At 39.6% G+C, this 13,919-nt stretch overlaps 1 protein-coding gene across 4 annotated transcripts in view; it reads left to right on the top strand.

The window, feature by feature from the left end:
- SLC4A4 (solute carrier family 4 member 4) overlaps positions 1-13,919 on the top strand; it is a 358,380-nt gene that overhangs the window by 168,919 nt on the left and 175,542 nt on the right. For 2 of the 4 annotated variants that reach the window (XM_058722325.1, XM_058722324.1), the window contains exon 7: positions 944-1,039. The exons of the other annotated variants lie outside the window; for them this stretch is intronic. In XM_058722325.1, coding sequence (XP_058578308.1) covers positions 944-1,039 — 96 coding nt within the window. The remainder of the gene's footprint in view (positions 1-943; positions 1,040-13,919) is intronic. 4 annotated transcript variants of the gene reach the window in all.

Below are 13,919 nucleotides of genomic sequence, written 5' to 3'. Positions count from 1 at the left end.
TCCTTGAAGGACAGTTATGCTCCCTATTTCTTACTAGCCTTGGAGTGAGGTATTTGATAAGAATAGCAAAATAGATGACATGAAGCCCAAATGAAATTGTCTTCAGGCAGAAGTTTGTGGTGCTTTCCAGCTGATGAAAAATATCTAGAGAAACCATACTATGCATTTAGCTTGCATCATTAATCTGTCTTTGATTTGGTCTAAGATTTGGCATGAGTGCACCGAGTATTAAAATTATAGTAAAATAAGTATTAAAGGGACCAGAAACTGAGGGGCAACATGCATTTCTGAATTGGTTTATATTAAGGTGTTGATTCATCGACCTCCCAGTCTCATGTTTCTGAAGGACTGAAAAGCAGAGGCAAAGGAAATTGAAAACCAGTCTGTGTTCATCAAGGAAAATATCTCAAAAGTGAAAATATGGAATGTTGCTTTCTGCATTTCTGTACAAGATCCATAGGAGGGTCTGTAGGGTAGATCATAAGAAAGCTCCCTACTAATATAACTCCCTGCCTCCCACCCCCCCGCCGTGCTTTACAAAACTACGTGTAACTTCCCTCTGTGTGTGCTTACGTGGTGCAAAATTATTACCCGTCTTGATCTTACATCTTCAGATTACTGTTCATGATGTAAATCTTTCTTCTGGACACAATCCCTGTTTTGTGTGTTTGGACTGCAGGACGGATCATTAGCTGGTACTTGGGGAACGATAATGATGGAATGTATTTTTTTAGGCTTTTTCATTGTGTGTGGGGATTTGCTCCATCGAAGGGTCATGGGAGGGGGTGTGTGTGTCAATGTAACATGTCATTGTTCTTCTTTAACCCGCTTGTGTGATTTGCTTTAGTATTTTTTCTTCTTAATTAATGCTTCCATCCTCATCCTTGCTGTGGCTGCTCATGTGTCCTCCTCCTCCTCCTGTCTTCTGCTTCTGACACTAAAGCCCGCAGCCCGCTTGAGAACTCAGTGCCCTGCCTAGCAACCCGCACCCTGGACGATGACCCCCGAGTGCGGCGCACTCCCAGCGTGGGATGGCTACGTAAGTCAATGCCTGGGGAAAGGGCAAGGATGGTGGTGATGGCGGGGAGCGGGAGGGCACGAAGGCTGGGCTCATGATTGCTGAGTGGAGGGTATCCTCAAGACTGTCTGAAGGGAGAAGCCTCACAGGTTTCCTACGATCACTGATTAATGCCTTCTACTACTGGAGCTTATACTAGTAATGTATTTTGTGGGTGCTCTGCCGTCCTGCGTTCAAGCTGAGTACCTTATAAGGTAGTGGAAGGAGTTGCAGACTCAGGGGTTAGGTCTGGCACTCGTAGCACTTCCTCAGTGGGGTCGTAATGCTGACCTTCTTCCTGCAGAGGATTGTGAGGAAGATCATATGAGATGAGGTATCTTACTGAAAGCATTCAAGTGATGGGTGAGAGGGAGAACTTGCTAGGTTAATGGTCTAAGATAAAAAAAATCCAAATACTCCTTTTATGTGTAAGAAAGGCAGTAGGTGCCATGGAAATAAGATAAAATCTTCATTCTTTAAAATAAAGAGCTTGTGAAAGAGACAGGATTTATTATACCTAAAACCAAATGAGAGAAGAACATGCACAGAAAACTACGTGGACTTTTTCCAAATTTGATTACATGTGATACAAATTTCTTTCAGTTTTCAGGAAGCCCATCCTTGGTGACAGCATTAGGCTTTTTAACTGTTTATTATCACCTTTCTTATCATAAGCTTATTGATTTATGCTTTTTACTAATTTAGCATGAGAAAATTTCACTTTTCTGGGAAGATGTCTTTCTCATATGGCTTAATAGGGGAGGTTTTAGTTTACTCTAAAATAGTGTTTGTTGCACTTCATTCTTCCAGGGCTTTTCTTGAAGTAAATCTGGTGTTTTGGGAAACTATATTCATAATTTCTGTGTCCCATAGAATGCAGGCAGGCACCGTGCTAGGCAGGGGTACTTAGAGATGAGTAAGAGAGTCCCTGTCCTCAGGGGACTTCCTTTCTAACGAATGAGGCAGGACACAAAGGATAAAACTGTACAAAATGCTAAGTGAAATGACTAAAAATCACATACACACACTTAAGGTTATGGGACCATCTGCTTGGCCTGGGAGTTGTGATGGTGCCAGAGGCTTTGGGAAGAGATGATTTTAGGGTTAAATCTTATAGGAAAAGTAGGAGTTTGGTGATGGCAACATAGGGCAAAAGGACCTTTACTGAACTCCTAACTTTGTAATGATTTCTGCTACATAGTGGGTCTAAGAAGCTTGAATAATTTTTTCTTGAATAATAATACAAGTTGCAAACATTAATTTATCACTTTTCAGTAACAAACCCTGAGCTAAGTACTTTATGTGATGCCATATAATTTTCTGAACAATCCTGGTACGTGCCTATTGTTATTGTCCACATTTTACAGATGAAGACATGTGGCTTAGGGAGGTTAAGTAACTTTCCCAAATCACACAGATCATAAGTGTCTAGGGGAGGTTTTGAACCTCCTCGTATGGTAGTTTCGTGAGTAACACCTTATTGAAGCTAAAGTATAAGAAATTCACTTGGCTATATTGCCAAAAAGATACACTGACCCCACCATAATGCTCTAACACTCATATGATTTTCTCTGCAAGTATCATGCATTCCTTCTAATAAATTATTATTATTTTTAGTGATGCCTCTTGGGGAAAAAATAAATTCAGGTATAGAGTGTAGTCACTGGGGTTTGGAGTCAGGCAGGATTGAGTTTGAAGACTTGCTGGCTTCCTGACTTTGGGCAAGTTACTTTTCTACTGTAAATTTGGGTTTCTTAACTGTAAAGTTGAGTTAATTTTACCAACATAGGATTATTGTGAGAATTAAATTAGAAATATGCAAAGTATTTATCATATTTCACAACACTCAATAAATCCAGCATTACTGTTATTAACAAAGTACTTATAAGAATTGCTTAAGATATTGTAGCTATTTCTATCCTCTGAAAGTTTTATTTATTCCATGTCTGGCATCTAGACATTGAAATACTTTTCATGGATACAGCATCAAGGAAATTGACCAAAATGCTCAGTTTGTCAATGATATGGAAATATGTCAAGTATTTGGAAATCAACATCAGACCACATCCTGGGCCAATCCTTCTAAGAAAACACATTTTAGTAATGAGAGAGGATTCTTCTTCTTTAAGTTTTATTTATTTTGAAAGGGGTTGGGGGGAGAGAGAGAGAGAGAGAGAACATGAGAAGGAGAGGGGCAGAAGGAGAGAGAGAGAGACAGAGAGAGAGAGAGAGAGAGAGAGAGAGAGAGAGAGAGAGAGATTGAGAATCCTAAGTAGGCTCCACAGTGTCAGCATGAAGCCTAACGCAGGGCTTGAACTTATGAACGATGAGATCATGACCTAAGCCAAAATCAAGAGTTGGCTGCTTAACTCACTGAGCCATCCAGGCGCCCCAAGAGAGGATTCTTATTTTTGTCTATTTATATGATATATTCTCTTCTTAAATGAACAACTGAAATGTGTAATCTTAATCACCCTCCCCAGGGCTCTCTATTACCTACCACATCAATTCAGTAAATTTAATATACATATATTGATGGTCCACAACTTATGATGGTTCAGCTTACCAGTTTTCTATTTTATGATGGTGTGAAAACAATACAAATTCACTAGAAACTATACTTTGAATTTTGAATTTAGATTTTTTTTCTGGGCTGGTGATGTGGCACGATACTCTTTCATGATGTGGGGCAGTGGCAATGAGCCTCTGTACCTATACAGCCATCCTGTTTTTTACCTGTAGTACATTGTGCAATTAATTGTATGATATTCAACATTTTATTGAGAATAGGCTTTGTTTTATTTATTTTTATTTAAAAAAAATTTTTTAACGTTTATTTATTTTTGAGACAGAGAGAGACAGAGCATGAACGGGGGAGGGTCAGAGAGAGAGGGAGACACAGAATCTGAAACAGGCCCCAGGCTCTGAGCTGTCAGCACAGAGCCCGGCGCAGGGCTCGAACTCACAGACTGTGAGATCATGACCCAAGCTGAAGTCGGACGCTCAACCGACTGAGCCACCCAGGCGCCCCAGGAATAGGCTTTGTTTTAGATGACTTTGTCAAACTGTAGGCTAGTGTAAGTATTCTAAGCGCATTTAAGGTAGGCTAAGTGCGATGTTCAATAGTTTAGGTGTATTAAATGCATTCGACTTACCACAGTTTCAACTTATGATGGGTTTATCGGGATGTAACCCCATTGTAAGTTGAGGAAGGTCTGTAATAAGTAACAAAGATGTGCAAAGTGACATTAAATCCTGCTGTTTCTACCTACCTATCCAACTTTGTTTTCATCTCTTCTCAGTATGAACCTCTAGTCTCATCAACTTGTCCTTTTTCTTCTGGCTTACATCATGGTGAATTCTACTTCCATGCCTTAGTTGATTCCTCTGCCCTTCCAAGAATGCCTTTTCAAGCATGCCTATCCCAAACTACTTAGTAGGGCCCAATGAAGTTCATCGTCTTTATAAAATAGTTCTCATAAACATAGAAGATCTTGTCATGTCTTAAAATTCCAAAGGCCCTATTATCTGTGTCTCATAATTGAAATTTACAGTATATTATGTTGTCCTCTGATGTTTGTTTGTATTTTTCATTTCCCCTACGTAAAAAAACTCCTTTAGGGCATGGGGTGTAAAGTCATGCTTTTGTGTCTCCTCCAGTGCAGTGTAGGTACTTGAAATATGGGTTTGTCCAGTAAACACTGTTCAATCCTTGATACTCTATCATTTCACTTAAAGCAATCAACAGCCCAGTTTTCACTAGGGCCCATATTGGCCATCATAAACTATTAATGAGAAATAAATACTGTTTGTTTACCTGCAAAAACTACTTACCCAAATTTCTACTCATCCAGGTCTGATGAATTTGGTTATGAGTTTATTCTAATAGTTAATGTGGAATTATTTTTCACAAACACTATAAAAAATACCAGCTAAAGAACAGGTTTCTGAACTAGGTTCCATTAATTTAATCTTTCAGTTCTCTTAGCAAGATGTTTTCAGGCTTAGCGTAACCTGAAGTAACTAGCTTCGAGAAGCTACATTTAAAGTTGCTTTTGGGGAGTAAGCTCTCATCATTTTTACATTGTGTGCTTCTTATCTTAGTTGTCACCTGAGGCAGATATGAGTTCACAGCTCTTATCCGTTTCGGATGCTGCCAAGGTATTGAATTAGAAGTTGGAACAGAACCAAAAATGATTTCCTCTTACAGATCTCACTGGCAGGTCTGAAACCAGCCTGGGCTACTGAGAACAAAAGAGGAGCTTTCACCTCTACTTTTCAGGACAAGTTAATACCCACCTAAATGCTTTGCCCTTGCTAGAGCGTAGAAGCGGGCTCTATCTTTGAAGGTCCAGCGTAGCTCTTCACTGTGCATGCTTATCTCTGAATTTAGTTTGACATCTAATAACTGGCATCTTCTGAGCCCTCAGAAAACACTTGTGTCCTTTTGCAGTTATTGGCAGTCAAGATCAGCTGCTTCATACTCTTACGTCTGAACTTTAAAGAAGAAAATGAGGTTTAGGGTTTTCTCCTGCCATCTTTGGCCCACCCCGGCATCTGTCTTCACTTTGCTGTGTGTTGTGTCTGTCTGCCTAGTTAATGAATTTAACAGGCAAGGACCTCCTGGTCATGTTCAGTGTTTTGCTTTGTAGCTTCTTACCTTATGCTTTGTAGTATTTGATATAATTACTATCCTTAAGCATTAATATTAGATCATACTGTTTTTTTGTTTTTTGATGAAACCACAGTGGTATGACTATAGATTCTGGTTTCATCCTATAGCCAGGTTACACAGTGAACATTAGAATTTAAAGAATTGAATTGTGAGTGGGACTTACTTTGCTTTTTTAAAAATTTAAATTCAAGTTAGTTAACATACTGTGTAGTAATGGCTTCAGGAGGAGAACCCAGTGATTCAGCTTTTACATATAACACCCAGTGTTATCTTGGAAGGTGCCCTCCTTAATGCCCATCATCCATTTAGCCCATCCCCCCACCCATCTCCCCTCCAGCAACCCTCAGTTTGTTCTCTGTATTTAAAGTGTCTCTTACGGTTTGCCTCCCTCTCTGTTTTTATCTTATTTTTTCTTCCCTTCTCCTATGTTCATCTGTTGAGTTTCTCAGATTCCACATACGAGTGAAGTTAGAGAAAGATATCATATGATATTTTGCTTTTTTAAAAGAAATCTTAAAAATTTCTTCTTGGGAATTTCTGGAATTAAGCAATTCAGAGTCTTTCATCTATTAGAAAGTTTACTGACTAAATAACAATTACAATTTTCATGGGCTCTAGAGTTTTCTTAAAAAAGTTTCAGAACGTGGGTGCCTGGGGAGCTCAGTTGGTTGAGTGTCCGACTCTTGATCTCAGCTCAGGTAGATCTCGGGGTTGTGAGTTCAAGCTCACGTTGGGCTCCACGCTGAATGTGGAGCCTACTTAAAAACAAAAAAACAAAAAAAAAACTTTTGGAACTTCTTTAGGAAGGTGGTGAACTCAGAGAGTTCACTTTAACAAATTCAAGTCAATAGCTATTCACTGAGCTCTCACTTTTCTAGTTCCATAGTCTAATTGGAGAGAAGGAGATGAAGAAAATTCCTAGGTAACAGTGATTCAAGAGAGGCAACAATAAGTGCCATCAGAAGACTACAAGAACCGACCTGTTTATCTATACGTGTAACACAGTAGCATGCGTTATGCTGTCTGGAAATGCTTATCGGAAGACTGGATAGTGGGGCATAAAAAGAGAATTGGGAGATTTTTTTTTTTTTTAAGGAGACATAGACTTTGCACTTTTTTTTTTTTGAAAATTGAGATATAATTGATATACAGCATTACATTAGTTTCAGATGCACAACGTAATGATTCAATATATGTATATGTTGTAGAATGATCACCACAGTAAGTCTAATTAACATCCTTCAGTACACATAGTTAAAGTCTTTTCTCTTGTGACGAGAATTTTTCAGATCTTCTCTCTTAGCTTCATATAACTTCAGATATGCAATACACTGTTACTAACTATAGTCACAGTGCTGTACATGATATCCCCACGACTTACTTATTTTATAACTGGAAGTTTGAAACCTTTGACCTCTTTCACCCACCCCCACCCCATGCCCAGCAACCACCAGTGTGTGTTCTGCGAGGTCACTTCACTGAAACTTAAAGGCTGGGTTGTACTTCCACACATGGAGGTTGTAGGAAAAGCAGGATGAGACACTGAAAGGTGGTGCTAGGCTGAAAGAAAAGTGGAAAGGCAAGGTTGTTGAGAAAGCATAAAGAAGAGTTTGTGTGAGATCGAGGAAGTGGGCACATTTAATTAGCAGAGGGGGCAAGAGAACAGAACTGTGAACAGTTTTTTAGCATGGAGGTAGATTGGTCAGAACTGTATGTTAGGGAAATTAATGTGCCAGGGGTTATTTGAATGGAATAGAAAGGGAAGCAGTTGAGGTAGGGAGATAGTCAGGAAGGGATCACAGTAGACCAGATGGGGAGAGTGAGGATCTGGGCTCTGATGGAAATGAGAAGGAGGGGATCATACAAGAAATGTTAGAGATGGCATCTGTAGGACTTGGCAACTTATCAAATGTTAGGGGAGCAAGAGGAAGGAATCCAGGATGCCTCAGGTTTTGAGCTTGCAACTAGGGAGCTAATAGGAAAGCATTCATGGAAGAAGGTGATGGGATGTATAGGAGCACATCAGTGCACATTTCTGTCTCTTGTCATGCATGCTATAGCCATCTTTGAACATCTATTTCACTAGGAGGTTTTTAAGCTTTTTTTAAAAAGTCAATTTATTTATTTTGAGAGAGAGAGAGGGAGAGAGAGAGAGAGAGAGAGAGAGAGAGAGAGAGAGAGAGACGATCCCAAGCAGGCTCCACACCATAAGTGCAGAGCCCGACACAGAGCTCCGTCTCATGAATCGTGAGACCATGACCTGAGCCAAAATCAAGAGTCAGATACTTAACTGACTGAGCCACCCAGGCGCCCCTCACTAGGAGATTTTTAGATGATTTATCATGGGTGAAGACTTTCATATTTCTGCTTTGTTATCACATTCTCCCCTTATTTTTTTCAATCCATCTAAATCTACCTTGGGAGTACAGAATAACTACTATATCACAGCTTTCTTTAGGCAACTAGTAAATTTAGAGCATTTTTATCTTGATTCCATGTATTTCACCTTCCATCCCTCTGTTCCTTTCTTCAGCAGGTTGAAGATGTGGGCCTGTTCTTGACTGAAAATCTTATTTGGGTCATTTGTTGTATCATTCCCACATACATTTTTGGCCTTTTTTTTTTTTTTAATTTAACTTTATTTATTTTTGAGAGAGAGTGAGCAAGCAGGGAATGGGCAGAGAGAAGGAGAGAGAGAATCCCAAGCAAACTCTGCATCACCAGCACAGAGCCCAATGTGGGGCTCCAACTCAGGAACCGTGAGATCATGACCTGAGCTGAAGTCAGATGGTTGACTGACTGAGCCACCTAGGTGCCCCACATTTTGGGCCTTTTAAGAGGCAAAAGGAAACTCAAGTACAGCTTTCAAAATTCCCTCACTATAACTTTTCAAAAGACTGTAAGAAATAAAATCTTTCAGCAACCTGACATCAACCTTCAGACTTTTTGGTTAATATAAGACATTCAGAAAACTTACGAGGTATCTAAGAATGAGTTACAACATTCTTCAAACAGAGACAGTTCTAACCACTTTTTTTTTTTAATGGGAGTTATTTACTATGTATCCAAGCTTCTGAAAGAGGTCTCATTAGTTATTTCATTGATACCTAATATTGTATTTATAATGAGCTGAAGTATCTACTGACTCTAGAAGCTTATAAATAGAATCAAAGCGGAGAAAGAATAAAAACTTAGAAATTCTGTTATATTTCAGAGTACTAGGGACTTGGAGGAGATTTCAAGAGGCACAGATTTGGAAAAATTTTGACAAGGTGTTGGAATTATAAAATGCATTTTTTTCCCACCAAAGAAAGTTTGGGATTTGTGAGCATTCAAACTTGTGCCTGGCAATATGTGATATGTGGAATACGTTCATGATCAAACTCTGTCCCTTTTCCTGACCTTCCTGTTCCTTACCATCTTTCTTCCTTCTTTCAGACTCGAAACCTCAGAGTCATCTTTGATTATGCACTCTCTCCTCCCCTCTATCCATAGTGAACTGCTACACATGTTAGATGTTGCGTGCCTATGTCTCCTTTCTGATCTTCCTGTCATTGTTTTTGTTCAGGTCCTTATTTCCTCTTGCTTAGTCTAATCCACCAGCCTGTCACCTGGGGTCACTGCTTATAGTTGGACACATGCAAACACATCCTGTGCTTTGCCTTCCAGTTAATCTTACCATACCTGGCTGGTAAGTCAGCTCTCCTGTGGAAATGGTCAGTGAAACCTCAGTACATCTCAGACGATATCCAAATCCCTGGGCCTGGCACTCAAGGCCCACTGCCTAGTGACCTAGATTTGAGTAAGTGGCATTTCACTGTGTTTTTCTGTCCTCACTTTCTCTGTTCCTACACTTTGGTGCTACTTATTATTACTTGAATTTGCCGAGTGCTTCCTTCCATTATTGTCTCTGGCCTTAACATTCTCTCCACTTGGAACACTCTCCCTCCTCTTGAGACTTTCTGTCAAAACTCAGCCCATCCTTCAATGCTCACATTCTCCTTGGAACCTTCCCAATTTGAGGTACTCTCTGGTGATGTTGAAGTCTGAAAGTATCTTTTGTGAGATTTCTCACATGACGTGTATCTCATTCTGTTTTGTATTAATAGTGTTAGTAGTGGGTACTTGTCTTATTACCTCTACTAGCTATGCATTTTTTTAAGGGCAAGACCCATGTCTAATTCGTTTAGTTATCTTCTGTCACAGGGATGGACAGACTAAGGCCCATGGACCAGATCTGACTGGCTGCCTAGTTTGGTAAACAGAATTTTATTGGAACATGGACAAGCTCATTAGTTTATACATCAGCTGTGGCTGCTTTCATGCTACAGTGGTAGTGTGTGGTTGTAATAGAGATATTACAAAATACCTACATATTTATAATCTTCCATTTTACAGTAAAACCCTTCTGACCTTTGCATTATAATACTGGTTCTCAAAGTGGGGACTGGTGAGCCATGGTATCCGTGAGACCCTTTTGGAGGATCTTAGGATTTTCTTTATATCATTCAACCAAAATAACATATCTCAGCAGATTGAACACAGAAGCAGACATGAGAATCCACGTGTATTTCCTTAAGCCAAATATTACAAAAGATTTGTAAAAATGTGAAACAATGCTGTTCCTTTTGGCAAATTTTTTGTTATGAAAATATTTTTCATAAAATATATTACTTATGTTAACATGTAATGGGCTTATGGTATAGTTTAAAATTAATGACTATTTTAAAACTTTAGTTTTAACTTCTAATATGGTAAATTTTGATAAATATAACCCAGACAAATACTTTTAATTTTTAGGTATGTAAAGGTGTCTTGAGACTGGAAAGTTTGACAAGTGCTGTTCCATTGTGTCTAGGAGAATGCCTTTTCTGGAGCAGTAAATCAATAAATGTTGCACAAATGAATGAATAACAGAACCAAATGATTCAAATGTAAGATTAAATAAAACGCAGTGGCAATAATTGAAAGTATTGAAAGGGAAGTGTAAGAACCATTAAGAGATGATGTTTGTGTTCTGTGTTTGTGATGGATTTCCACTTTGCCTGCCAAAGAACATTGATGAGACATGGTAGAATGGAGATGATTTGAGGGGGTATAGGAAGAGCTGGTCTTCCTGACTTTCTTTCTGTGCTGCTTCATGACAGTTAGCAGTCAATCAAAAATCCATTGGCTGGATTTTGCTACAGTGACAACTGACCCCAAACATCTCAGTTATTTAATACCATAGAAGTTTCTTAGTCATACTACTATTTGTCTGATGTGGATCTTCAGGGAGTTCTGCTGACCATTGTTAGTCAGCATCCTGGCTAATGGAAACCTTCTCTCAGTCCGTGCTTCCACAATCATTGTGGCAATGGGGAAGGCTTATGGTGACTCACAGGCTGCCTCTTCAATTTCAGCCCAGCAATGACACATGTTACTTTCACTCACATTTCATTTGTCATACTGAGTCATATGTCCACACCTAACCTTAAAGAATTGTTATCCTACCATGTGCCCAGAAGGTGGAAATTCAGAAATACATGGTGGCCAGCACTAATGACTACCTCCCAGTCAAACAGAAATTGTAGCCATGACTTTGGAGTGTGTCCTTGGCAGTGCTGAGAGAAATGTGAAGCTCTGTAAAGCCAGTATACAGAAGATATGTCCTCCTGAATACTCTTATTGATGGAGGATGAGGGCTTTTGTCAGAGTGAGGAAAAGCTGGGGTTACCAGTTCAAGGTCTACTGAAGAAAAACTGAGGCTGTGGTTTTATGGTCTACTAGTGAACTAGACTAGATTAATTTGAAACTGGTGGAGAGTATTTCAGGCAGGTATACAGTAAATCACTCTTATTAGACCAGACAATGTCTGGATTTAATTCTTGGAGACAACTGAAGATCTGACTACTTGAATTAGTATGTCTGTACACATGTGAGTGAGAGAGAGCAGAGGAAAAGCAAATGCAGTATTTCAGCGATAGATATCAGTTTCAAAGTTAATAATGAAATTTCTTCTTGGCAGCCAATAGTAGAATTTTACTTTGATGAAAATTTCTGGCAGAATCTTCAGAAATATGGTATTTCTTTCTGTGGTAAACTGAATGTTTATGGTATTTAGAGTTGTCCTGGTAATTAAGGTACCAATTCTCCTCTTAATGCATCCTGCATCTCAGTAGCTCCTGACCTGCCCCTGTTAGACCAGAAGCCCCTGGCGTCTTTGTACTCCTCCTTGTCCTCCATCCATACCCTTTGGCTGTTTTCCTTCTTATTCATTGCTGCCCTTCTGTGACTCCATTGCAACTGCCCTGCTTCAGATGCTTATCATCTCTTGTGTGAACTATTTCAATATCCTCCTGTTTTCCCAGTCTTTTGTCTTACCCCTTTATATCCATCAGTCATGACTGCTGGAAGGACCTCTCTAGGTCACAGATGCAAACATAATCACTCCCTTTCCTCAAAAACCTTTAGTGACAGCTCCCTGCCCTTTATATGCTCAAGCCCAAGCTCCCCAGCCTGGCTAATACTTAGAAGATCAAATCCAAGTTCTCTAACCTGTGAGATGCCCCTTGACTTGCTCTCTGCTTAAGTCTCTAATCATCCCTTGACATTTCCACTCTTGAACTCTAAGTTCTAGTAATATTTGGATCCCCATATTCTTAGGTTTCATGTCTTTGAATCTCTCCCTTATTCATGCTCTTCCAGCTACTGTCAAATTGATGTGGCTAAATTTAGCCTATTCTTGAAACTCTTGCTTCTCCCAGGAGACTTAAAAAAATTATATCCCTCTTTTCTCTCCACCCAATCAAAGTTTCCCCCCCCCCATTGCTTTATTATCATACCATGGTAAAAGTATGTTTCCTGCATTATTGGAAAAGTGGTCAAAGAGCCTGAACCACATACATCTTTGAATCCCTATTGCCAAGCACAGTGTCGCACTTAATAGATGTTCACTAAATTTTAGACTGGACTAATCCACCTGACTCTTTCCATGGGTATATATTATTGGCTAATCAAGCATTGTCAGTTACACTTGTATCTCCTTTGTCTTGACTGGATTGATATGTCCTCACTAGTTTGATATGAAAGATATGCTCTCACCATCTTTAAGAGCTAAGTCAGTCTGAAAACATATGAGAGGAAATAGAATATGTAGCATCTACTTAACTAGAAAGTATAGTATCTGTTTGCCTGAGACAAACTTTCCGAACAACAGGCAGTTCCATCTTTGTTTTTGACTATTGGGTACTCTTAGAAAGAATGATGATAAACTTAACAAATTTGTCTACATTTTCTTATTTGTACGAGTTGCTTTTTCTTTTCTTCTCTCTCTCTCTCTTTTAATATTGAGAGATGGTGGTGGTGTAGGGAGCTATTAATGGGCCATGAATTGTGATTCTTCTTGCATAGATTGAGGTTCTTTTTGTAGAAAGCTGTGATATGTTCATCACTCAGGCTGTTATAGTTCCTGGCACACAAACACTTCACAAATATTTGTTGGTTAAATGAACACTTAACCTGAAAGTAAAAGAAAGGACTGAAAAGAATATGGAAACCTAGCACAGGAATGATTTTTTCTGAATTTGTCAGATCATAGTCTTTATATCAAAACTAACCAGCCTCAGTAGCAAGGGGAAGCTCTGCTATTCTTCAGTGGCTGCTGATAGTAGTAGAATTTGAGACCTGAGTTCCTTGGCTCAGATGCCCATTTTCTGCTGACTAGATCATTCTACCCATGGTTGACATACCCTCACCAAAACAGTGTTGACTACTATGAGCTGTCATTTATCCAGCCTGGTGCTGGCTCATTTAAACGTCCCCAAAAAACATTATGTGAAGCAAGCCTCACTGACCCCTTGTAAATAAAGACACTGAGACTCAGTGAGGTTTAAGTGCTTATGGTAGTCATTAGGGCTGTTCCCAAATGTAGGTCTCCTGTGAGAACAAATAAGGATTCTTCTTCCTCACCCGCTTGAAGTTAGGTGTGGCCGCATGACTTGACTTTGGCCAGTGAAACATGAGCAGAAGTGATGGGGTCATTCCTGGGGAGAACCTGAAGAACCCGTACATGCTCCACTAGGTTCATTTTTCCTTCAAACCAGCAGCATTCTAGAGAGTGGCTGCTATGGAGCAGGTCCTGGCTTAAGGACAGAGTTGCAAAAGCAAGCCCCTAGCCAATCCACAATGGGCATCATCCTGAGTAAG

This window comes from Neofelis nebulosa, chromosome 3, assembly GCF_028018385.1.
Source record: "Neofelis nebulosa isolate mNeoNeb1 chromosome 3, mNeoNeb1.pri, whole genome shotgun sequence".
Taxonomy (NCBI): domain Eukaryota; kingdom Metazoa; phylum Chordata; class Mammalia; order Carnivora; family Felidae; genus Neofelis; species Neofelis nebulosa.
Note: the sequence above shows the minus strand (reverse complement) of the source record. Positions and strands in the feature narration are given on the sequence as shown.